Below are 26,999 nucleotides of genomic sequence, written 5' to 3' on the forward strand. Positions count from 1 at the left end.
TCCTATGAAACCGCGGTCAAAAATCCGCGCTACAACATTCACTGTTTTGACGTTATGCTTATTTTTCCAAATTAATGCGGACAATACATATATCCGTGACTAGTACATTTCAGTGTGAGTATTGTCAATGTTTTACATTCAAAAGATGCGATAAATTCAAACTAAAATGTACTAGTCATGGAGGTATGTATACTGCGCATTATTTTAGAAAAATAACGTGAATGTTGTAGCGCAGATTTTTCACAGGTTCGTAGGACAGGTCTGAACTTTTGAGATGTTGCAGTGAATCAATATCAAAGAAAGTTTCAGACCTTATTATATACATTATGGAGATTATGTGAAGAGATTTTAAAAAAATTCGATCAATTATAAGAATGACTAGACTAAGGAAGCTTTTTCAAATTCTTGCTTTCAACTGTATCAGTAGCTTTTACAATTAAATATTTGAATTCTCCAATATATATTTTTTAAATATTATTTTTATTTCAGGCAGGACCAATCGCCTATGATCAAATAAATAATTGCTTCAGTTTATGAACAATTCATTTGGCTAGAATTATATCTATATTATATCAGTATTATCTCTGTCTGATTTTGCAATGATACAAAGATACTTTGTGGAGCCAGCGCCCCCCAACCCTCCCCCCGACCTCCCAACTACCAATCGGCTGGAGGTAGAGGCGATGAGCTTATGAAAGGCTCCTGGCATTTTTTGTTTTTTTTGTTTTGTTTTTTTTTCGTTTTAGTTTTGAAAACAGTCAGGCATTGAAAACGGTAACAACAATAGTGATCCTTTTTAGGTTATGTTTAAAGAACTAAAAAAGTATTAGTATTAGTATTAGTATTAAGTGTTAGTATTATACAATATTATTGCTATTATTATTATTGTTGTTGTTGTTGTTCAACCTCGTCCCTAGGGCGCTTTGTTTAGCCAGGGAAAAGCGCCCAGGGGACAAGGATGGTTGTTGTTGTTATTGTTGTTTTCTTGGTCTCCCCGGCTAAGGCGTAAAAAGAGCTCACTGTTTACTAACCATAATCGCCATCAGCCTTTAATGTCCAGGTTCCTCTTGGATCCTCGCCCCAGTGATGAAGAGTCAAAATATTCCAGTTTGTAAGGTTATAAGAGACGTTTTTAAATCTATCGAACGGCCAGTGCTGAGTAAGACGAGACACTGTTCCACTTGGCGACTTTAATGACAGCAGCAAGGCTCCTCTAGGCCAAATTTTAAGGTTGACTCTAACAAGAACATGTTCCAGAAAGCCAATTCGTTCCTTGCAGGAGTTAGGCAAAACCCCTATTTTAGATGTAAGGGGCCTATGAAAGAAGCGGTGAGCGAACAGTGTTTGTATAATGACTTCATTATCTAGTACAGGGCGTAGCCCAGGGGGTCCTTGGGCACCCCTGCCCCCCCCCCCCACCTCCTTTGTGAGATGATTGGTTCATGTCTAGGCCTTTCCAGATTCTGCTTGGCAACTTTTTAGCAACTTTTAGGATTTTGAGCAACTTTTTTGTTAGAGAGCAACTTCAAGCAACTTTTCGGAAAACGAGCACTTTTTTGGTAACTTTTGGGCTATTTTGAACCAAAATGCTGAATAACCCCCCCTTTTTTTAAAATAAACAAGTTAAAATCCTCTTGGTTAAAATTCTAAACATCTTTCTAGTAAAACTCATATTTTTACACTTTGAATGGGTATCATGTGGATGTGGTAATTAATTACAAGAATTGGGTTTGGGTAGCCACAACCTCGTTCCCAGGACTTTTCCCTTCTCGTGGGAGGCGCTCCCCACGAGAAGGGAAAAGCCCAGGGAAAGAGGTTGGGGTAGCCTGTGGACTGTGTGTAAACAAAATGGCGGACGCCACGTTGTCTTCCGAAGACGAAGAAATCGAAAACCCCATTGAAACTACAGTTAGCAGGGGAGCTTTGTTACACTTACTGTCTAACTTTTCGTAACTAGCCACTTAGATTCAACTAAAGGTTGCCTAATTTGTTGTAACTAGTTACTTAGTTGTACCTTAATGTTGATTACAAAGCAATTGTTATAAAAAATTAGACCTGCTGTCTACAAAGTATTCGAGCAACTTAACAAAATTTTTGAGCAACTTTTTGGCATATTTCTTAGCAACTTTTTAGCTTTTTCGGAGCAGAATCTGGAAAGGCCCAATCATGTCCCTATTATTCAGGTGGCGAAAAGTCGCGAATCCGAAGAATCAACATGCAATACATCTTTTCCAGCTGTTTTGTAGGCTTCTCCACCCCTCCCCCTCCCCCCAAACGCGCATTACTCATCCGAAATTAATATCACTCCAAGAGGATGTCAACATACCCATCTGGTAAGTACCATGGGTGTGATACACTGTGACTCCTCCCCTTTGAAAAATCTTAGCTACGCCCCTGAAAATTAACGTTTTCATATGATTTACTCAATAATTAGGCCCGATTTCCGAGGGCTCATTTCAAGAACAGCAACTGGTAATCGAGCCTACTTGATAATTCATTCAGTACTTATTTTAAGAAAAATAGAATAAATAAAATAAATAAGCGCATTAGCAAGAGTTCAGGAAGACAAGAAAGAGAGACGATTGACTAGTTTTTTTCTTTTTTTTAGGGTGTATAAATAGATATAGATATTTTTTATGTATATTTTATAGACATGCATACGTATCACCTAGTATATGTGATATATATGTTATATTATATTTCTTTTCAACTCCTAGGCACACAGGTTACTCCGTGAGCTTTGTGTAGCTTTTTAACCTTTTAGCATCCAGTTGATAACTCTGCATAATGACAATAACTAAAAAATTATAAATTAACCAAAACTAACGTACTTGACGTAGATGCCTAGGTATTTTTGCATTTCACAATGCATTTGTTTCGGTACATTCTTCCATTTCCTTGCAAAGTTGACCATTTGAAGTGCGTCCATTAGCCCAAATCCCAAATAATTGCTTACTACAAAGTAATAGAAAATAAAAGAGATACATCTAAAATAACTAAAATGAACGAAGGCAAAACGAAAAACGAAAGCTTTTCATATGACAAGCAATGCTCAAGGCTGAATGGGTCACTCCAGTTTCGCTGTATCTACCGTCAGGATTATCATTAAGGGCTGTTCTCACGGAAACAGTCTCGGCATTTTTTTTCCAGCTTCCCGTGAAACATTTCACTTTTAAGGTGGCTCGATGGGGTTTCTCAGTGTCAATACCTCTCAAGTTTGAGCATAAACCACGTCCCCTTAAACAATGATTTGAAAAAATTACCAACACGGCTGTATTAGATAGAGATGATAATTTATCATGATTAACGTTACAATGACATTGGAGTTGTTATAGCAACGAAATTACCTATTTTGCTTGTAGCCGTATTCCTCGCCACTGGGAACTGTTCTTCCAAAATCGTTCAAGGAAGCTTATTCCTCCAATAGCCACCTCGATGTTCGAAATTTATTTTTGCTAACTTTTTGTCGAAATTTAGTGTTTAAAAGCGAGAGCCTCTCAGTCTTCAGTGGAATGTCTCTAGCCTGCGAAAATAGCCTTATCTCCGTACGTTTCGCGAGGAGGAACGTTAACGTCTGCGACTCAGTACAGAAATTCCATACTGATTACGTAAAATAATGTTTACATAATAAATCCGTTTCTCCTGGTCTATTTTGGTAAAGTGTTGTGTTTATTTGAGAACGAGATCCAGCAAAACTCAAATGCTTCTTCTAGAGAAGAATATATTCCACAAATATTGACTGTTAGATTCATCACGTTTATATTTGACCTTTGTAGCTTTTGGTCTTTTGTCTGTCATTCCTAAACAATGGCTATAGAACAATATAACGTCTCGGACGTCCAATCAGCGCTTACGACCGGATTCCACACAGATTTTACGTCATCAGTATGGAATTTCTGTCGCTGAGTCGCAGACGTTCCTCCTCGCGAAACGTCCCCCAGCAGTGGTGAGCAAGGAGAACCGTCTGTTTTCGCAGGCTATATTGTCTCCAAGTTTTCTATTATCGTGGACAGCAATAGCTAACATTCCTGTATATTTCAAATGCATTGTTAGTTACTGCTGTTCGCGTGAACATACAACCTATAAAGGTCTATTGGTCGCCTATTATCAAAGTTTTTCCATGAAAAAAGCGGAGTAAAAAATATATAGAGAAAGAGCTAGCCTCTTAATTTTCTCGAAGTTATTGTTAGAGGATTCTCCCTTACTTCAGGCAACATCTAGTTTGGTATTCTTAAAATCCTTAATTTTTGTCTTACATTTTGCGTGCAAAAGACGAAAGCCGAAAGCTTCGCCAGGTACACCAGCTAACAGCTTAAAAAAATAAATAAGATTGCTGGAGAATTCTTTCTGACGAGTTTGCAGTTTGAAGCTTCGGATTTCTGCTCTTGTATGATTTCTTAATTAAAATGAAAATGAAAATGTTGAAAGTGCTTTCTTGTTGTCAAAATCCAACGCTTCATCAAACCTGGGAAAGTCCCGAAATCGTTTCGTTTTCCCTAAAAATTAGGCAATATGATATTAATCACTTACCGACTTTACTATCGGGAGCATTTTAAAAACAGATGGAATCAAAAAAGCACTGAAAAATGTTATTCTATATTTTGTCTTGATGAACAAAAAAATCCCTCCTTCGTTCCATTCAATCTACCCTAAAACGAGAAAATCCTTAAATCCACCAAAAGGTAAAAATTACATTTGAACTGTTAGCTTTTCTTTATTACGGAACTTAAAAACCACGACGACGACTTTGCCAACGACGACCGGAAGTGAATTACAGTGTACTGCGCAAGCGCGACTAGTAAATTTCGTCGTCGTGGTGTCGTCGACGACGCCAAACAAAGTAGAATCACGTCGTCCTGCAATCCACAAGCTTCGGCAGGTATAAATCCACTGTTTTAAGTGATTTTGAAGAACTTTGCATTTTCTTATCCTCGTAAATCCAGGTATCGTTCCTTTTTTCTCCTAACAAGCGATGTTGATTGAAAATTCGACTAATGAATTCTTTTTACTTCGAAGAATGACAACATCTGTGGAGGCCAAGCGAGCGAACTCGTAAGTAATCAATTTATTTGTACGTATTTAGGTAAGGCAAATCATATATATATGTTTAATATAGAGGAAATAAACTTTATATGGAAAACAGCTATCACATCAGGTTGTCTCTTTTTCCAAATCTCAGCAAGCTCTTACAGACACTCGGACTCGGTCATTTCATTCAGTTGAAAGTTGAATAATCTTCGTACGGAAAGCAGGTTTTTCCACTCGAAAAAGGTCAGACAACACAAAAAATTCTTCATCGTCGATGAAATTAGATGTACGCAGGAGCCCATCAAATGGAGCCTCCATCTCCATTAATTTCTTGAGTCAACCCTTTCCCGAGTAGGTTTATAAATAGAACGGCTTGTTTCCCGCGAAAAGTGTCATATTTCCGTGAGTCTCGTATGTCACCGTGAAAAAAATGAAGTTGGATGAAGTCGAACTCAGAAGCCCGTCCTTCGACCGTTTTCCTTTTTTACTATACGTCCATTTTTACAGTTTTACAGCCGCTGGGATCTGGGATGAAATAAAAGTTAATGAATTACCCGCCTGAGACCGAGCATGAAGCGATGGGACAAAGGCAGCGAACTGAGGATCACGGAAAGGTTCTATTTTGTTCTTTTTTTGCCGTCATACATCCCACATTTAAGCATGCACCTTGAAAAGAGTCGACGATTAAGCGTTCTGTGGACGATTTGAAACTTTTCGATGATCAGCGCCGAAAAAGTGCCAGGATCATTTGATTTTTGTCATCGCCGTGGAGTGGTTTTCGCCAGTTAAGCACCGCGTGCAAAAGCGATGACCTGAGTAGCAACTAAGGAGGAATGCTTCAGAAAAATTGCAGTCTTCCTTTACAACTGACTTGTATCACAATGAGAGTTGCCTGATAAAACTGGCACTTGAAAAGTTGAACAGAAGACAACAGTTGCTCGACCGTAAAGCTAACTCAAAAGTAATTTGCTAACGGTGGAATTTATGACATCGCGCTCCAGTCCAAAGACCCTCTTATCTCAAGAAAAACAAAATGGATTGTATCTACGCCAAAAGAATTATGACTTACTAACTGGAGAATCCGCAGCAATTAATGTAGAAGTTTAGGCCAATTCTTTCCTTCGAATTCGCATCTGTAGGTCACTTTTTTGCGAGAAAACAATGGCTGGGCTCGGCGTTACAAAACATAGCAGGGAATCATCACACTAACTGATGGACAAGACAACCACAGTATTTATTCAGACAAACGCATTTCGGAAAAAAACTAGAAATTTCATTATTATTGAGTCATTTAGCCGAAATAAGAACCTTAACGCTCAAAAAAACTGGCTAAAGAAAACGAATCCTGTCAGAACTACAGACTGCAGGTAGTAGTTAATAATTACGCATGTAACAGACCAGTTTCATGGCCTCTTAATGTGAGACAAGCAACCAAAATTAAGATTAACATAGTCAAAGTTTAAAACTCTCCACAGTATAATCTGTCCGCTAGAAAGAAAAGAAAGAAAGTCTCTGAGGGATGAAAACGCTAAAGTCACGTTTCACTAACTTATGATTTTGTTTGGCCTGTCAGCACCGGATTTCCTGCTGTTTCATGAAGTACAATAGCAGTGTCATTTAGTCGTTGTGATTGGCTCTTCCCACCGTCGGCGCGCGAAGTCTCCCCTGGGAACCGTTCTAATTATAAATCTACTCGGGAAAGGGTTGACTCCAAGGGCTTGTATGGGAGATGAAGGCTTCATTTGATAGGCTCCTGATGTACGGCTTAAAAAATAAGATCTTGCATTGTTTGAAAAGACGCCATTGCGAAAACCTTTGTTGCGAACGAACATCACAGTTTTACATTTGTGTTTACATTCAGTGTCGTCGTCGTCGACCTACCGACCGACTGCATCTTAAGCTTCCTTTTTCCCGCCGAAACTGACGTTCTCGTTCCAGTCTTTTCCCAGTCAACAGACGTCGTCGTCGTGAGCTTCGTCGTGGTTCTTAAGTTCGCTATTGTTAAAGCCAATTAAAATAAAAAATTTCTTTACGGATTCTTAAGGACATAAAAAGAACAAAAGGATGTTGTGTTATTAAGCAACGCGGCAAACAGTCAGCCACATTCAATAATAAACTTGTTAATGCTTTTATTTCCTCTAACCTTTCAGCCCAGCGCCATTTTCAACCATATCAGGCGGATTCCTTCCAGCAAACCTTGAACTTCTAACAATGATGTGTTGAACGTCGCGCCACGTCAAATTTTTACTAAAACGAAAAAAAAAAATCACGGCTTTTACTAAGGGCGCATGCATACTTGGGTTAATTTTTTAGTACATTTTCCATTGTTGTTCCGTATCTAATAGCATTATCCTAATAATTTTACCTTGAAAGAATCTTGTGAAAGACAGAATCCACTTCATTATAAAGGCGTTCGGTGCGGATGTGTCTCGCCGAACTTAAGTTCAACTCACACGCATAAAAACCACGGACTAGTTACAGTGAAACCTCTATTAAGCGGACACCTTCGGGACCTTCCCAAGTGTCCGCTTAATAGAGGTTGTAAAAATTGCGCAATGTTTGTTGACGATCAACAATCAACGGTTACTCTGCACTGTGATAAAGTTGCATGTTGTGAAAGAAGCTATCTAGAGTTCAAGTTCATTACTTTTCATTACCAAACCAACTTTAATTTGTTTGCAAATGCAAAAAACATTAACTGAATTCATTCCGTATTTCAAGGACGTATTCCAGTACTACTGATTGTCAATTCAGTCTGGTGTCCGCTTAATAGACAGTTTTAACAATAGAAATTAGCCAAATACACCTTAATTTAGTGTACGCGTCCGCTCAATAGAGGTGTCTACTGAATAGGGGCTCGTTATAAAGGGAAATATCAGACGTTCATTTCGGGACCAGGCTTAGTGTCCGCTTAATAGAGGGTGTCCGCTTAATTGGGGGTCCACTTAATAGAGGTTTCACTGTATTTAAACGGAGTTAAGGAAGGGTTCTGGAGGTCCAATGATGTGTTAAACCGCGGCCTACCGTTTAAATAACCGACCCTACATGCTCTGGTTTTCCCATCAATCACTGCATGCAGTGTATCTTATGCTGGAAATATCAAGACCCACCTACACTGCACCATAAAGATATCACTTTATCCATAGTTAGCCTACCTAAGGCATTTCCGCTTGTAAATAAGCGCGCGCGTAGTCCTTTTTCGAGCTAAAATGTACATCCGAATGATACATTGCAGATACAGTCAGTGATATAATCATAAATACCAACAGGATTAAAATAAACAATAGACAACGTTGTGAACAGGTCCTATCACTGGAGTTTGTAAATATATTTACTCGAGATTGAGGCTAATGCCCAGTTTGTTGTCAAGGGTCACCTGCCTGGCCAAGCTAACCTGGGCGATTTGTTCCAACTTTTATCTTCCCCGTTCCCTGTCATGTTCCCCACTTCCCCGTTCCCCATATTAGTAACACTCAATTCAGTTCGGCTCATGTGAAGTGGGGCGTCTGAATCAGGCCTAATTAGGGAGCTTGAGCAGCCACGACTAAGATGGCAGTAATTAAGGAAGTCAAAGAAAAATTATGAGCAAGACAACTCTGCCCGTGCATCATGCTTAGCTTTTTGTTACATTTCTTTCACTTCCATAGCACGTCCACTGAGTAACTTCCTACTTAATGTGATGGTTTTATGGAAGACATGAATACTAGATGTGGAACTTTCATTCCTATTTTGAGATTGAATATAGTGTTTCAGAGTTCAGCTCCAAGAAAGTGTTTATATCAGGCCATGCAAACACAGGAAAAAAGTTTTCTATTGCTTTTATAAAATACCTTTTCTGAGAAAAACGCAAAACTCTTTGCTACGGCAACGATTAAGGTGGCTCCCTAGAGTATTTACTAATAACCCTAGCTATCTAGCATACGTTACAGAACGCAATCTAGTCACTTTCTGGATTAAGGCTGTTGCCATGGCAACAACGCATCCTTAGACAGGCAGTAATTTTGTCATTTTTGATCATTTTTTCTTAATATTTCTTATTTCCCACGGTGAAATGTCTTTAAACTTTGCCACTTTAAAGTAACGATATTGCTTAACATTTTAAAGTGGAAAAAACATGGGGTCGTTAAGACGGTTTTGCCAATATTTTGAAATTTGTAATTTTTCTTAATGGAGGAATTTAGCTCTTACAGATTTTAACAAAAATAGGTCAGTACAAAGGTACTGCAACTATCAAGAAATGAGGCGATTTTTAAAAAAATTTACCGAAGGAAACTCGAGAAATTCACGGTTAATTAACTACGTTGACGTCACAAAAATCCGAAAAACACGCGTGAATCGGGGTCGTATGAGCAAAATACGCGCGCGAGCCATCACGCCCGCATGCGCATAATGCACAAAGCTACTGAAAACATGTGGTTTCTTTGAAGAGTACGAAAGCCATTGTTTTGAAGCCGTTTATTAGTATCATTACGGTGATATCTCGCCAGTTGAAAAAGGAGAGATAGCGGATTCAATTTTATACCTAACACAGGATGTTTTCTTCGAAGTACTTGACTATTGCAGCTAAAATTCGAAGCGTGGTGGTCACTGAGGATGGCGATGGTCGGCGATGAAGACGGTGGTAATGTGCAAGAATCGCAATAAGCCCTTCATTTCCTAATCTGCTGTACACTGTTTGCAGATCTTCAAATGTTAGCCCACTTCCGGATACTTTTTCAACCTTGTTCTTCTTTAGGGATAATTTCGACGGCGAAGTTTTTCTTTAGAAGTCTGCTGTAAAAGATGGCGCCGATCTATAAATCGTACATCATGTCCTCAGCTACAAGTACAAGATCGTAGGTCTCGACGGACAACTATTGCTTTCGTCAAGGGTCAGTCTGTGAGTAAAAATTATTTCTCGTTGTGCAAAAACATCGCCATTTACTTCGTCTATTTAACGTTTGTCTACTTTTGAAGCGAAAGAATTGATGTCTTTGAGAAATTTCTGCTTGTTTTTACATACAATTTACTCTTTTGGAGATCGATAGTGACTTGTAACCGGTGTAACATTGTCTCCTCTCATAAATTTTTGACCTACACTAATCAAACTTTTTACACAATGAGCTTCGATAGAAAGTTAATAAAGTTTTTTGGGTGGAATATTTTGAAACTGAGAGGCCATGTTTGTTTTAATTTTTGCGTGGACGTCGCGCGGATTTTAAAGCTCGCGCCATACTAGTGCTCAGGCTGCGCACGGCCAATTTACTCTAGGGAGCCACCTTAAAAAAGAAATTCTTACCAGTCGCAAAATCTTGTCCACGAAGTCTTGCACGCGTAATGAGTTCTTCTTTTGCAGAAAGATGCTTTCCAAAATACGGAGTTTTCTCGCTTAAAATGTCAGCTTAAGCGAAAAAAAGTTGACACAGCTTGATTGTAAAGATCTTCCAAGTTTCAGCCGACGAAGGAATGGGTAAATAAAGTGAGCTTGTCGAGTTTTGATCAATGAAACTTTTTTTCAAATTCGTGCTTGCGTGATTAGCGCGCGAAAAGCAAAACATCTTGATGTCACAACCATGTTTACCTACTCTCATGCAAACACTACTCTCAGCCAATCAGAGCGCGCGTACTATCTTAGTTATTTTATAAATTAATAAATATCTTATTACTAACACTTAGTAATAAGACATTTATTATATCGCGTCCTGTTCGGGGGACCGGATAGAAAGTGCAAGTCAAGCTACTTGGCAGTCATTTGACAGGCATCAGATAAAAGCTTATTAGCATTTCGAAAGCCCAAGTTAACACCCTTGACCTTAGGCTTTACAGACACTAATACTTTAATTTAATCTTATTTTCGCCTTTTTCCCGAGAAATATACAGTGAAAGACCATATTTCTAATACTAAACTAGAAAAAGGCGATCATTATTACATCCAAACACGGCACGAGGATCTTTTTTCCCGTTACAATCTTATTCTAAGAAAAAATTAAGAAAAAATGTCCCGAAAAGCGCTCGAAAATACAAACGAAATGTGCTCATGCCCCCTGGACATCCTATAATACTCCTTTAATCGAATTGATTCAATATGGCCGGCGTATCGGTAAAAAGGTCTATTCTACAGACAGTAGTTCTGCCATACGTCAAAGAGTTGTGTTTGTCCCTTAACCTTTAAGGAAAGTGCTGTGTTTTCAAGATTGAAATCCTGACTTACCACGGGGTTTTTATCTCCAAATGAGTCTCTGCTATAACCAACCGCCATTATGCCAGGGCAACGTTCTCCATTAGACACTGATACATCTCTATTGACACTCGAGATAGCAATAGTGTAAATACTGTTGACATAGCCATTGTACGCACAGCTGTTTTTTGCTAATATTCCACCGTTGCCAGCCGCAAATACAAATATAGATCCCCTTTTATTACGGCCCTAGAGAAAAATGCACATTTATCGGCGGTAAATACCATATTGTTGTCACTTTAGTTTAAAACGCTCGACCGTAACACAAGCGTATTACTCAAAACATGCCTGTAAAGAGTTGAAAAGATTGAGTAAAAGTTAACTTAAGTTCAGTATAATTTTTAGAGGTTAAGCACCACGTTTAAGGCAACGACGACAAATGGCGGAGATAGTCACGTGATAAACTGAATTTTCCTTAAGTTAACTTAAGTTCAGTATAATTTTTAGAGGTTAAGCACCACGTTTACGGCAAGACGACAAATGGCGGAGATAGTCACGTGATAAACTGAATTTTCCTTGCCATTAATACATGTATAACGTATTCTACTGACTACTATCAACGTCTTACTTTAGAAAGCTGGTTTACTAACTTAGAACAAACGCCACTGAATCGTAGCCAACAGTTACCAGCGCCGTACAAACGACTTACTGACGAGATCAAGCAAAACTAACTACGAGAGAATGTCAATTTGACTAACAATAGACGACAGTTTAACTGTGACAATAGACGGATCGAAACGCACCAATTACTGATTACGAGTCTTCATAGCCAATAATATCACGGCTTAAGTGACAGACGACCAATAACATCACGACGTAATTGACCAATCAAATCAATAACCAGAGTATAATACCATCAACTCACGTGATACCACTCACTTTGACTCTGAAGATGACTACCGCACAGGTTGTCGAAACGTCAGTCACTGTCAACAACAACAGTCCTATTCAGGACTACGTTCACCCGAACGATCAAACTCAACCTACTTTCATTTATTTATTGTTAGCTGTCGCATTCATAAGGGATCCTACAGCTGTATGCTTCAATACAACGTTTCCCATAAAAAAAAACTGTTGAGAAAAGAAAACCGACTTTCTATGAATACTGTAAACTGAGATATTAATACGCCAAGCTTTAGAACAAGACGCAATGATTCTCGATGGCAGGCGGAAAGCAACCGCTTGCCGTTTACCGTAAACGTGGCGCTTAAAAGCTCTCTATCATAAGAGGAACAAAGCATAGTGTCATCTTGCCTCTTTCGCTCCTTCCTCAAGTGTAGCTTGAGTTGCCCTGCCTGGTCCTTTTACTAGAAAACCTCTATCACCAGGCCCCCAGCTGTTGGAGTATATATCAATGTAGTCGCGGTTAAACATTAGAGCCTTTGCTTCTGTCATATCAGTTGCCATTTGGTCTTTGAATAAGCGAATTCCTGGAAGCATTTAAATAAAGTTCCAAGTTTGTTTTAGGACTAGAATGACCGGGGACACTGAGGTTTTGATGATTTGTATGAGAATTGTGGTCGTTTACGTTAAAAGCTAAAAGGAACTTCTTCATTGGAATTAAGACTGTCATTATGGCGCAAACTTATTGAAATAAATCAAATATTAACCAACAATGCAGAGTCGTTGTCAACTAAAAACAAGAAAATCTTAAGTCTCTGTTTTACAACTAGGCTAATTGCGAAACCTCATTAGATATGGAGGAAAATATATAATTTTTTCGCATATTTCTCATAAAAATCAAACTCAGTTTCACGGGAAAGCTTTGTTCGGAACTCTGAAATCAACCTTTTTATTGCAGTATTGAATTGAAAACAATTTAGTTTCTAACGGATGGAAACGATTTTGTTGCATAATTTTGTCGTCAACTATTACGATTTCCGCAGCGTCGGCTGCATACCAACAATTCATGTTTCTACTGAAACTAATCCAACCGACCTTTTGACCGAAATCATTATAGAACGTTCAAAGACAATATTATAAAATCTAGGCGAACTCTTTCCAGCATCTATAACACAATCAGAGATAATTCACATTTACCCAGAGATCAAGCCGTGTTCTGTTGAATTAGAATCCAACGACGCGACAGCAACGTGAACGCCGCTTACTAAGTGAATTTGCGTTGTTTCAGTCTCAGAATCGCGATTATTCCTTCTTACTTACTTTGTCAAATGTACGCGAACCCTCATGACTTTGAATTCCAAGGGACTATATTGAAGTTCAGAAGGCGAAATAAAATTTCGTCGTTGCTTGTTTAAGGTGATGTTGCTTGATGTTACACGAGACGATTCGCAACGACGATTTTTAGCGCAACACAGCGTTGCAACATTGTTGCGACATTGATTCGAATAGTTACAACAAGTCATTGTTCCAACATTGCAACGCTCTGTTGCGCTAAAAATCGTCGTTGTGACTCGTCCCGTTAAGATCACCATTACGTTCTCCATAAAACACGAAATTAGGCATTTTCACGTCCTAGTCGTGCAAAAACGGCAAAGAAATGTACAAAAAAGCGTGATGCACGTTCAAAGTTGTCGTTTTGCTTATTAAGGGTGCGTTTCTTTACCAAACTCCAAATCCGGATTTTAATCCGAAAACGGATCTTTCGTTTCTTGACTAAAATCCAAAAACGGGTTATTGATCCAAATGATCCTCAACGGAGGTGGATTCTTTGGATCTTATCCAAAACCGGATACCTTGGATACATGATCCGAAGCGTTTATCTACTACGGATCCGAAAAAAGTGAATAATGCCAGAGGTAACTCGAAACAGTTTCAGTACATACATGAGTTGTTTGACAACACTGCTCATCTTTACGGACATTTTTAAACCCGAGACATGAATTAAACGATCCATTTTATCCGTTTTATCGGAGTGGTAAAATCGCAATTCAAACAGAACCTGCATTGTTCTAGTTCACAAGGACAAAACTACTACACAACTTCGGCGGTGTCTCTTGTAAGACTTGACTTTTCCAGTACATATCTTATTGCAAGATTCAACTTCATTTGCCCCGTCTAAACCAGCATCCTTGAGCTAATCGTCAGAATACAATGAAAGATCAGCAAGCTTGCCACATCGTTAGTTACCGTAGATAATGTGGGTCGTTTCTATGGAAATGAATAAAAAATAATCCTTTTTTTCCTAATGATCCGGATTTTTTATCCTTTTTAAACCTATTGTTTTTTAGACGTTCTCTTTGCCGTGGCGTCCTTGAATCTTAAAGTCCCTGTTTTCAGACAGAGGGGGGCACGATAGAAGAAAAAAAGATTTACATTAACTGCTCGCACGTAATTGAATACGCAAAATGTAGACTGTTTTGCAGTCTAATACTTTAGTGCTCTTTTCAGCGGGCGTAGATCGAGTTATCGAGAATGTCGTTGGAAATCACAAGCAGACTAAAGGAGTGTGTTTGGTCAGATAGGCCATGTTCTATCTTTTCACCACGGTGGCTGCTCTCAATACGATAGACCAGCATAAACGTGTTTCATTACTGTGACTGAGGCTATGGAAAAGTAAGAGAACAAAATATTATGTCGTACCTCCTATCCTTGCGTTGTAAGCCAAGCCAACGCCGCAAAATCCATTATTTCCTTTCGCAGCAATTATCCCGGCACACTTTGAGCCATGCCTAATGGTTAAAACAAGTTGGGTTAAAAATGTCTCACGTCATGTGCACATTGAGTTTAAGCCCACAAGAAAAGAGATACTTAGGTTTCTCGACGATAATTGCTCGAGAGAGTGTTAATAACTAACCACAGAGGATGACAGTATTAGCGGTAAACTCATACGTCCAGTCTACAGAGGTACAATGGGATGGTTATAACCTCCGCTTGAATTATGCTAATGAAAAAAAGAGGGACTGACAAAATATGGCTTTTAAAAACGCTGGAAAATATATTGGTAGAGGTAGACTAGCCGCATCCACAGTCCTTATTCACTTGCAAGGCTGAGAAGTTCAGCCGGGAACCTACAGCTACTTTCTTACCCAGACATAACATAACTGCTACTCGGTTCAGGATGAGAATCGCCATCAACAAAATCCTTACTGGCTTTTGTATCCTATGAAAAGCAGAAGGTTTTAGTGAACTAGCTAAGGAATGTATAACTAAAGTATTTTTTCCTTTTCTTTTCTTTTCTTTTCTTTAATAGACACAAACACATTGTGTGAATGTAACTGGAGTATTTTGTTCTCAGATCAAAATCCATGACTGCATCTTGAATACAGAAACAGATCTTAGGTAGTCCTTTGCACACATACATGCAAAAGCAACTGCAAACTACAACGAAGCGTTTTACTGGCACTCACGTAATTCTCGCGCAGCTCTGGGTGGTTCGTGTTTAGTCCTTCGTCGACCACGGCCACAACTATTCCAGCTCCAGTATAATTCATTGCCCAGACCTCTTTAACATTGTAGTTGTTCTCTGTTGTTGCATTCTGACAAGTTCATACAAAAAATGCAAGGCTTTATCAATTCATTAGACCACAATTCACTGGTTTGAGTCAACATCTTTTCTAGAACCTTTTGGTCAACTTTAGTTATTTACTCAGGTTTACAAATTTTGGCAGATTCACCACAACAGGGCATAACCTCAATTACTGCGGGCTAGTAACAGAATCTTAGCACATTAGAGATAGACCACACTAACGGGGTGTACGCGTGTCCAATTGATAAGGAAGGGTGAAGGAGACAAGGCTTAACGTCACCTCTCAATGACGAGATCATTTGAACTGAGACAACATCTTGAATCACAGTCAACCAGTTAAGACCCTGGTTGTTGGTCCGGGCGGGGTTTGACACCACGTCCTCCCGATTGGCTGACTGGCACTCTCCAAACTGGGCTATCCGGGCGGATGTGTGGATTGAGCTGTACACAATCGAACATTAAGGGACAAAATCTTAAAAATGGTCACGTTATTGTCCTGGTGGATACACTGATCCAGTTCTTAAACGGCTTAATTCCCAAGAGTGACCAACATCAATTTTCTCCAGTGAAGGTCTAAGGGACTGGTAAAATATAAATTTGCAGTTTGTTATAACAAGGTTTTATTATATCGAGGTTCTTTGTCATATATTTTACTTTTACTGGGGTAAGGAAAATCATTTATTATACACGTACCGAGGACCTCATTATGTAGAGGTTCCATGTTGTGTATATCGAGGACCTTCTACTATACGTTGTATGCTAATTTTTATTGTCATACTCAACTTGATAATGACCAAAGCATGATCCAAACGTCATTGTAAATTCTTACCATTTATTTTTACCTTAAATATTATTGTTTTAAAAAACCCTCGCTGAAAAGAGATCATAAGGCATTGCTTTAATGACTTATGACTTCTATAACTTACTATGTACCACTGCAAGCCGATGCTTGGATCATCAAACTGCACATTGAGGTTAGAATATAACTGATAAGATTTTAAAGTCTGTTGCTCCAACCACAGTACCTGAGAAAAGATTGAAAACAAACAAATAATTGAGAAACAAACAAAAAGAAAAGGAAAGAAAAAAGAAAGAAAAAACAGACACAAAAAGAAAAAAGTGGCAACAAGAAAAGAAAGGAAGAAAGGAAGAAAAGTAGCAAAGGAACGAAAAAGGAATATAGACATTCAGAAAGAGTCTGAGGGGAAACGATGATGAAGAAATGAATGAATGAATGAATGAATGAATGAATGAATGAACGAATGAATGAATGAGCGAACAAACGAACGAACAAACAAAAAAACAAACAGGTGAACAGATGAACGAAAAATTGAATGAATGAATGAACGAATGAATAAGAGAAAGAAAGAAGGAAGGAAGAAAGGTAGGAAAGAAAGAATAAAGAAATGTGATCAAATGAGTAAGTGTAGCTTAAAATAACTACAAGTATGTGCACTATGTGTTTGTACAAAGTATTACAACTTTAAAGCTCTGGCAAAACAGGCGCAACATTGTTGGCCAACAACTCCCAACAGTTGTTGCGTCCATTTGCAGGTAGCTAAAAGTTTGACTGGTTTCAAACTTTGAACAACAATTCCAACAACATGCAACAGGGTGTGCAATTGGACGCAATATGTAACATCCAACAATATTGGGAGCTGTTGGCAGACAATGTTGCATCCATTTGCATGGGGCTTTAGCATGAGATTAGTTTATTAGTGACATTAGGGCCATTTATACGAGGAAAAATAAGACGCGTCTTACATAAGACGTGTCTTAAGTAAGACGCGTCTTATTTTTCCTCGTATAAATGGCCCTAATATTAATAATGGTAGCAATAAACACATTGTTTAAGTTATACAAAATCATTTCATTCTAACCTGGTCTTCACTCAACAAGTTTTCACTCAAATGACTGCTTGGTGTTGATGAATGCTCATGTACCACATCACAACGGAAACTGAAATATGTAGAGACAACCTGAATGTAAAGACACAGAAATTAAGATAATAATATTGATTATTGATTAAAATGTGTAAGGTTCTGTTAATGACTGGATTTTAAGGTAGTGTTGGTTCTAACAAACTTTTTGAAAGACCATGACAGGCAGAGATGGTTCAGTCACCTTTGCATTTTTGGTTACTGGGCCAGTGTCAATCAATTATCTGAGATGGTTAACATTTCCATAATAGCCATTTTTGGCATGTTTTCTCTGCTTTAGACTGTCTGTTTATCTATATCATTAATAAAAAAAACATCAAAACAAAAGACATACAAAAAAACATGAATTAATAACGCTTATTTTGAACTTCTTCTGTGGATGTATGGAATTCAACAAAAATTATGGTGAATAGGGAAACAAAATTTTGTATACTCACAAATGCATTAAATTGAAGTTATTTTTTGTTTGTTTGTTTGGTTTTTTTTTTGTTAACTTATAACTAAAGTGAATTGCTATCATGCATTACAATCTACTAAACTGACTTGGAAAAAGGCAAGTTTACGTTGAAACCAGTATACAACCAAGGTGTCACAAAGGCAACCTTCAGTACATACAAGTCACGTATTCATCCCGCAATAGCACACGCAACATGCAGCATGTTGTCACTCTCTGAGTAGGTGTACAAGTAAGTCGCCAATTTCGACATGTAAAGAATATTTCCCTACTTCGAAAACGCCTTATCACCATGTACGTTGTTGATTTGGTTGAGGAAAACGAGAATAGACTTTCATTGATGGAAAATCTGGCCGCCAAATTTACAGGTGTGCGTGACCACTCGCATTGTGTGACTAAAATCACACACTCTTGAAACGCCGTTCACAGTTTTTCTGTATGATCATTGACATCGAGCACTTACTGTCATGGAACGCCATCTTGCTTTCAAGTGTAATTGTAGCCAAGGAGAGAGTCCCAAATCCACTGATAAGGCGATAGGCGGGAATCCCTCGGTAGATTTGAACAAAAATTAAAGATGGCTACCCGTTTAATGATCAAGGTAATAGATTCTCGATTTAAGACTAAACGCTCGCTCTCGACGATCTAATCAAGTCTAATGGGAAAAACAGAGGACTACAGACAGCCTACCACTCGACATTTTGATCAAGAAGAAGCACACTGCAAGGTACAGAATCACCACTACTTCGGTTAGCAAGAAAGCTTGCGTGAGTTTTGCGTGAGTCGAATATGTACGTGGGGATTGGTACCCAGTCGAAGAAACGAACGGAATTATGGGTCAAACAAAAATGGCGGGCGTTTTAACTTGCCATAGATAAGTAAGTAAGTAAGTAATTTTATTTAACCACATATCGCATATGAGCAATAGCTCGTTTAAATGCAAATGTGCCACAAAAATTACAACGTGATAATTTACATAATGTACATGTACAAGTGATGAATAAAAATAAGAAATTAAGAAATTAAATCAACTAAAAAAATAATAATAATTTAAAAAGAGAAAATATTGGTAATCAGATTGTCTATTTACAAAATACACAGTTGCAGTCATACGATGAAGACAACTGTATGTTTTGTAAGTTTTTCCTAAAAATAGAGAGGGACTCCGACATCCTTATTTTGTCTGGTAGATTGTTCCATTGTTTGCCAGCCTGGTACGTGAAAGAATGTTGCATATAAGATGAGGTCGGTCTTGGAAGAACAACCTTAAGATGGCCCCGTAGGCTGTAACCATTGCTTCGCAGTAAAAACATTTCCCGAATGTAGTTCGGTGCCTGGTTATAAATGCTATTGTATACGAGTATCAGTGCTTGTTCTATGCGTCGATGTTCCAAGCTTTTGATATGTACAGTTTTAAGTAGCTCTTCATAAGCAGTCGATTTAGAGTAGTTAAGAAGAGTCCTAAGGGCAAATGCGTTGGTTGACTCCAGTTTTGCAGACAAACCTTTACTTAGACCTATGAACAATGGTGATGTGTATTCAAAGTGAGGCAGAATAAATGCCTTGTACAGTTTAATCATAATATCTGAGGGTATAATTTTACGTATGCGACGAAGAATTGAAACTTTTGTGTTCACTTTCCGGCAAATTTCTTTAATATGTGCTTTAAAAGAGAGTGAATTGTCGATAATTACACCAAGGAGCTTGATCTGTGGAACGTAATCCAGTTCATTGCTGTCAATAACAAAGGGCGTTGGTAGAGTTGCTCTATTGAAGACGATGGATTGAGATTTACTATGGTTAATCGCCAGGAAGTTCTTACAAAACCAGGAAACGAGTAGATCAAGGTTGTTTTGTAGATTTATTTGCAAGGTGGATGGACAAGGGTTTGAAGAGTACCCCGTAGTGTCATCGGCATAGAATCTTAAGGAGCACGAAATATCTGAAAAATTCGCATCATTCATGTATATATTGAAGAGAAGGGGGCCCAAGATCGAACCTTGAGAAACTCCACACTTCATAATTTGCCAATCTGACAGGTTACCGTCTATCTTGACATGTTGCTTTCGGTCAATCAAATAAGAACGTAGAAGTTGTAGGGCGTCTTCAGTTACACCGTACGCTGACAGCTTTGCAAGAAGCAAATTATGGTTAATAGAGTCAAATGCTTTGGAGAGGTCTATGGTAATTGCTGCAGAGTGCTCGCTAGAGTCTAAATTTGCTCTAATATCTTCACATGTTTTGAGGAGGGCTGTTGTGCATGAATGTCCTTTCAGAAAACCAGATAAATTCCCGCTGAGGAAATGAAGGGAAAACTCGTATAGCTGATCAAAGATTACTCTTTCAGCTATCTTTGAAACAGCCGATAACACAGATACTGGACGGTAATTAGATTTTAGAGTCTCGCTATCTTTTTTATAGATCGGAGAAATAATGGAAGTTTTCCAATTTGTAGGCCAGGAACTACCAGTGATGCATCGATTAATAAATTTTGTGAGAGAACTGAGAATTGCTGGTTCAGCAAGTTTCAATAGGCGTGGAGAGATTCCGTCAGCACCGGTGGCTTTATTAATTTTGGTACTGGAAAGTATCCTCTTGATGTAGGAATCCCGAACAGGAGTAAATGAGAAGCTCATTTGTCCTTTAAATTTCTGTTCAATGGCTATAACACTGGAATGGGTCTTAAACTCTTCTGGCTGTAGGTTAGACATGTGGGTAGGCCTGGGTACTGCATGAATGAAATAATCGTTTAGAAGATTGGCGACATCAATACTGTCAGTAATGAGGCGCCCATCTTCAATCAGTTGAATATGGCTGTTACCTCTGTCCTTGCTGGGAAACAAACAATGAAATTTCTTCCAAAATTCCCCAGGGTGTTCGGAGTTTGTGGATACATTAATGCAGTATGACTTGAGGGAAGAGCGTTTTAAAGAAGTGACAAAGTTCCGTTGTTTCCTATAGGCCTCCCAATTTTCAGACGTTTTGTTCTTAGTAAACTTTCTGTGTAGACGATTTCTAGTGTTTATAGCCTGAATAATTTTTGGTGTCATCCATGACACAGTGTTACCGCGTACTAGTTTCCTCTTAAGCGGTGCGTGACGATCAATTACTTCAGTGAATAATTTATACCAGTGCGCCCAGATGTCGTCGATATCATCGTAAATAAACGCAGAGTCCCAGGGGACACTGTTTAGGTCCTGAAGAAAAATATTAGCGTCAAACCGTTTCATTGAGCGATAATTGATGAGCTTTGGTGGAGGTTTAGGTAGCTTCCACTTGCGAATTGTAACAACCATATCGTGATCACTGATACCGAGTTGTAAAGTCTTAGTATAGCAGAATCTTTGCGGATGAGTTGTCAGAATAACGTCGAGAAGAGTGCTCGATGTATCTGTTGTTCTGGTTGGACCAGTTACAGTGTTTGTTAATTGAAAGCGGTCACAGTATTCAGATAGTCGGGTATCAGGAGAACAGTCATCACTGTTAAGCATATTGAAATTTAAGTCACCAATGATGAGTAGTTCATTTCGGTGATTATACAGATTTTCAGTCGTAGAATAAAGAGATGACAAGAATTCCGTAGGTTTGTTTTTGTTTGGTGACCTGTAGCAGGCGAGAAGAGAAAACCAAGTGTTTGCCCTACCCTTTACATCGATGCAAACAGCTTCGATATCCACTGGCTCTAGTTGTTTACGTCTGTAAGCAGAAACGCTATGTTTAATATAAACCAGTATGCCACCACCGCCCTTTTTTCTATCGCGTCTGATAATCCTGTATAAGGGATGTTGGAAGAGTGAGTTGTTGTAGCTAGAGTCAATCTTTGTTTCAGTCAGAACTAAGATGTCAAATAGCTCTTGATTCAATAAAGCCCTTATTTCATCCATTTTATTTTGAAGACTGTTGATGTTTTGGTGAGCAATCGACAGGTTGAACTTGTAGTAAGCTGCGATACTGGCCTTGTAGTCAGCAACGACATCGGGCTCAGTGGTGTCAGAGACTGCAGAGGTCGAATTGTTAAGCGAGTGCCCGGTTGAATCAGAAAAGAAAGAGTCTGAAATCCACTTAAAAGTACAGGCATTACAGTACCAGGTATCGATAGTACTTGATAACCGGTTATATTCATCCTGGGAAACATAAGTACATTTAGCGTGGCACCACAAGTTACAGCCGTCGCATTGTAGGGCTCGCTGATTGTTTTTGCATGGTCTCTCACAGCAAACACATGGAAACTTCGTCGGGCCTGGATTGGGATTGATATCACCGCACTTTAAGAGCCTCCGATACTGAAACGTGGAATCCGCATTTTGGTAATATCTGCATCTAGAGGTGAAGAATTTATGCCTTCGTGGGCTCCGCATTCCTGCAATATGATCAATATGGCGTCTAGCGCTGACAACTTGGCCAGGAACCTCTTCGTTCAATAGGACAGATAAAGCTTTATAATGTTGAATTGGGCAGTCCAAACCATCGCACCAAGTAGTATGATCGACTCGGTAGAAATATGTTAGAAGAAAGCAATTAATCAGTGTTAAAACACAGTAAAAAGTCAGGAGCCCAAAAACACGTGGGTTCGCCATCGTGTCACGATAGATATAGATAAACTCGGGGTCGACATTTTCAGATTTAAATTTATACACTGACGAGGCAGCTAATTTAACACAACAAGATATGCGATAGGATAGGAGTACTTTGCTTGTTGCAGACCGGAGAGAAGCAAAATGGTTTGTTCCGTTGGTGGATGTTCGATGGTCTTTGAAGTTGGTTTACTCCAGGGCGTTCCATTCGTCAGTATTCATTAGTGCATTTGGCTGAGTGTTGGCTGGGTGATCAGTAGCCTGCTTGCTTCCTGGTATAGCCAGGTCATTGTCTAAAGCATGCATGCTGTATAGAAATTGGCCTTACAATATGTAATTGATCTTAAATTGCCCATACACTGTAGTTCCATTAAATCACCTAGAGTCTCCTTATAGCGGGAGTAGGCTGAACTCACCTTAGGTTGCAGTTAGTTGACTTAAATCGCCGAAGTATGGCTGGTTGATTTCCTAAAGTCACTTTTAATTGCATCAGGGCCTCTTCACATGAGCCCAGTTAACCAGGCTGGCCTGGTTTCCGAGGTCTCATCTGACCTCTAAATCCTTAGTAAAACTTTGGATGTGTATGAGATGGCAGGCTGGCTCGGTTTTTAAGATCTCGGTTTTGCCAATTGAGACCTTGGTAAGTGGGCTGGAAAATTTTGCCATATGAATAGTTCAGCCCAGTTATCGGGATGAAGGCATAATGAATTCTTCGCAAAAGGGCCCTTCGGTTGGCATAATCCCCGGGGAGGGTACTGCCATATATGGGCTATACAGGTATGTGCCGCTGTGAAGGGTATAGTTTTCAAGCAGTTTACTCTAGGATAGGGTATATAAATCAGAGCGTTTGGCTCTAGAATAGGGTATCATTTTTCAGGAAACTGATCAGTTGGTTGAAGATTTTATCTAGACTAGGTACACAGCTACTCTAGGATAGGGGGATTTAGGGAGTTTACTCTAGTATAGGGTAGCAAAATTCAGCTGAACTAGCTCTGGTAAAGGTTAAGGGTTCCAGGCTCCCAGCGGCACATCCCCACCCAGAAATTCCTAAAGTGCACCCCGCGGAGCATAATCTTGCTTTGCCTGATGTAATTTCGACATCATAAGCATCCCATTTAACTGCAGTGATGGAGCAACTGAAGAGTTATCAAAGCCATGATAGGCACTTGCTTCATTTCTCAAATTTAGCACTAGAACTTGTCCTCAGGATCTTCTTCAGAAACCAGGCTGAAATTTCTCAATGAAATGAACCCAAGGCAATACACAAATTGGTCCCCTTGTCTGGACTAGCCCAGTCAACTGGGCCCATGTGAAGAGGCCCTTATAAATTAATTGCCCAAAGTTATGGGACAAAATAATATTCATGGTACTTATAATAAGAGAGCTATTGTGTTACATACAGTATATTGTGTACTGCTGTTTTCTTTTAGGCGTGAAACTTTGTTGTGGTTTCTACATTGTGTAAATTAATTCTTCTATTTTCCTAAAGAACTGAAATTCAGTGTGCAGGTTTTGTCTTTGTGAAATATTCTTTGTAAGTTTTTCTAGTACTGGATACCCATACTCTAACAGCATCACTTTCTTCTGGGGCCAGAAAGGATAACTTAAGTATTATTTAAATGAGAATAAAATGGGTCATAGACAAAATAGAAGAAAAAGAAGGACAATTTTGCAGAATTAATAATGTGTTGTGTGTTCTCTGTTTTTTTTTACATGTACATTTGCAATGGTAACATATTATTCATGTTCTATAAAAAAAGAGTGAATGTGGCTGAAAAGACTCAGTGCACAACCAGATCTGCCTGTATTGTATTCTAGTCTGGGCTTTTCAGCATTGTGGATGCTGTTCACGGCAAAAAAAGGTTTACGTGTAGATATTGGGGATTTCAATGTTTATACTACTACGTGAGAAATTTCAATTTGCTGCCAAGAGCAGTGGTATTTCAGCTTAATTTGAAATACCTACATGTGAAAAATTACAAATTAAACCTTTGCGTGTAGTAGTATAAACAAATAATAGCATTATTTGTATGTGATATTTGGCATAAAAACCACTAGTGATATTTCAAAATTGTCTCAAATTTCACACGCCAAACGGCTCGTGAAATTACGTATAACAATTTTGAAATATCACTCATGGTATTTATGCCAAATGTCACTACAAATCATGCTATTACCTATACTAATTTTAAAGGGTTTTGAACGCACTTTTGTCAACCACTTTTAAAACCTGTTTTAGTAAACACTCTTGAATCTTTGCTTTAATGATTTGAGAGGAAGTATAAAAAAATTACGCTTTTAGACAACCGGAATTTACTATTTTGAGATGTCTAAGGTAGGTTAACTTTTGACGAGGGGTTTGTGGGGAGGTTCCATGAATGGCCTACTTCGGGGAAGATCTTTTCCAAATCAGCCCTCCATTTTGTTTACCCCATTTTTTATGTAAATTCAAGACTGTTTCAACTCAAGGACTGTTTCTGGGATATTTTATTCAAAATCCGCCCCCCCCCCCCCCCCGTCAATTTCAGCGCCTAAATTAGATAAGTGTCAGGTATTTATTCCATGATAAATATGACGCAAATGATTAAAAGCTAGGTACAAGTAGTTAGTGAACCTGCGATAGTTTTAAAATTTCACTAAAAGTTTTCACCTACCCGGCCTTCGTTTACAAAACCATGCTTCTGTGCCAATTTGTCAGCCTTTGCGGTATCTCCTTTTATTTGAAGTAGCCATTTGTTCGTGTAGATTTGGCTTTTGTCGTGACATACTGTAAGAGCGAATTGTGCTGTTACAATTGTCCAAATTAGTGTTTTTGAAACCATCTTACCATGTATGCGAAATGAGGGAATTACGAACATCTGCGGCCCACATGAGCGTGAACCATTTCGTTTATTTTACTTCCTGTTTTTCTGAAAATGAAACATAAGACGTGTAGGCAAAAAATCTGAACTGCCGCCCTGCTCTTAAAGAAAAAAAAAAGAGATGAAAATTAAAGAAAACAGGAAGTCGTCAAAACTAAAGAAACCTTAAAAATTCTTCGGTTTTTTGAGCCTCCCAAGCACTCACGTAGGAGGTCAATGAATCCCCCACAAAGGTTAAAATAAATTGCCCCGAGAACAGCGTACAGTCCAAACATAAAATCCAAATAATTCAGTATTCGTACCTGCGCTTCTTTGATCGTGTGACTTGCCGGATATGTTCTTAGTGCGACTTGCTTCCGCCATTAAAGATTCTCGTAGGATTTAAGGCCGCTTACGTTTTTTAAGCTGTGTAAACTTAAACAAACTTAATAAATACTACCATACTTGGGTCTTAAAATTAACACAAGTCAAAAGTGAATTGTCAAGATTTTCTTGTGTTCAGTGGAAATCGAAAATCTATCCTTAATTATGCGAATCAGCGGTAATGTGAAGTCGCCGATCAAATAACTAGGGGAAATAATTATAACCAATCACGTATAGTAAGAAGCTGCTATATACACTTTTTTTGGTCCTCAAACTGTCACGAAAAACATCACTTTCCTGTTTATCTGTAACTATTTGAAATAATATTGCCCAAAATAGTGCCCAACAAAGCGTGTGTCTGTCAAAAGAAATAAAGAATTATATCAGCTAAGTTCTTCAAGCAAAAGCTGTTCTAATTGCCTTAATTTTCAGTCACATCAGCCTTTTCACATCACATCTTCACAGTGCGCACTATTCCAGTTTTGAAAAATGAAATCTGCGTCAAAGCGTTAGGCCTTTAACCCCCCTGATCCAGACCTGTATGGCATAATTAAGGTCGGCTAGAAACCCAACTGAACCAAGTCAGTATGTTTTGACACATTCCACCACGCACGATTTTTCAAACCCAAGAATACTCCTCTTTTTTCTTATACTTAATCCATGCATCTAGCAGTGTCGTGTATTACTGAATTTATCGTCAATACTGGCAATATCTCAAAGACGAAGTGGTCTATCCACGCCAGTCTGTATCTGTACAAGGGATACAAGGGAATGAATAGATTATGGCAGAAGTGGCACTAAAACAAGAATACGTCGGGATAGGTGAAACAGTTAACTGTATAGCAAGAAATTAAAGACAATTTTTGTACTGAAAAGAAGCAAGTTCAAATGTCATGATAATAAATTGTAAGATCCAGGAATCCTAACACTTTTGCAGCGTGTTGTCTTCACGATCACGAACCTCCAGTCCTCAGTTCAGGGAGGAGTTTTGGCAAGGAACCGAAACAGTAAGCGGCCCATCAAACTCTTGGACAGCTTCCTAATTAACCGATCGTCGCACACTTTTGTGGCGGGAAAAGGGAGGCGGAGTCGTGATTTGGAGCCAAAATATATCTACCGGCAAAACAACCGAG

General features: G+C 38.8%; 1 protein-coding gene and 2 long non-coding RNA genes across 3 annotated transcripts; all 3 read right to left on the reverse strand.

Annotated features, from left to right (window-relative positions):
• Nucleotides 1-1,182: 1,182 nt before the first annotated feature.
• LOC140930552 (uncharacterized) lies at nt 1,183-7,275 on the reverse strand. Its single transcript, XR_012164867.1, has 3 exons — nt 7,172-7,275; nt 2,832-2,955; nt 1,183-1,315 (listed from the first exon to the last, which is right to left on the reverse strand). It is a non-coding gene; the product is annotated as an uncharacterized lncRNA (long non-coding RNA).
• Nucleotides 7,276-11,122: 3,847 nt separating this feature from the next.
• On the reverse strand, nt 11,123-16,379 carry LOC140931587 (furin-like protease kpc-1). Its single transcript, XM_073381389.1, has 6 exons — nt 16,368-16,379; nt 15,556-15,684; nt 15,235-15,308; nt 14,789-14,877; nt 12,500-12,675; nt 11,123-11,434 (listed from the first exon to the last, which is right to left on the reverse strand). The coding sequence occupies exons 1-6, from the start codon at nt 16,377-16,379 to the stop codon at nt 11,123-11,125; spliced, it is 792 nt and encodes a 263-aa protein (XP_073237490.1).
• A 221-nt stretch (nt 16,380-16,600) lies between these two features.
• Nucleotides 16,601-26,139, reverse strand: LOC140930546 (uncharacterized). The gene is made up of 4 exons (XR_012164862.1): nt 25,806-26,139; nt 25,297-25,551; nt 17,555-17,653; nt 16,601-16,699 (listed from the first exon to the last, which is right to left on the reverse strand). It is a non-coding gene; the product is annotated as an uncharacterized lncRNA (long non-coding RNA).
• Nucleotides 26,140-26,999: the final 860 nt, after the last annotated feature.

Source organism: Porites lutea, chromosome 3 (assembly GCF_958299795.1).
Source record: "Porites lutea chromosome 3, jaPorLute2.1, whole genome shotgun sequence".
NCBI lineage: Eukaryota > Metazoa > Cnidaria > Anthozoa > Scleractinia > Poritidae > Porites > Porites lutea.

What these genes read in the sequence shown, in the direction of transcription:
- LOC140931587 (XM_073381389.1), bottom strand. An exon ending in CAGAGCTGCGCGAGAATTAC is followed by an intron (nt 15,309 to 15,555) that starts GTGAGTGCCAGT and finishes TGCTTTTCATAG; the next exon opens with GATACAAAAGCCAGTAAGGA. An exon ending in TTGAGGAAGGAGCGAAAGAG is followed by an intron (nt 11,435 to 12,499) that starts GCAAGATGACAC and finishes ATTTTTCTCTAG; the next exon opens with GGCCGTAATAAAAGGGGATC.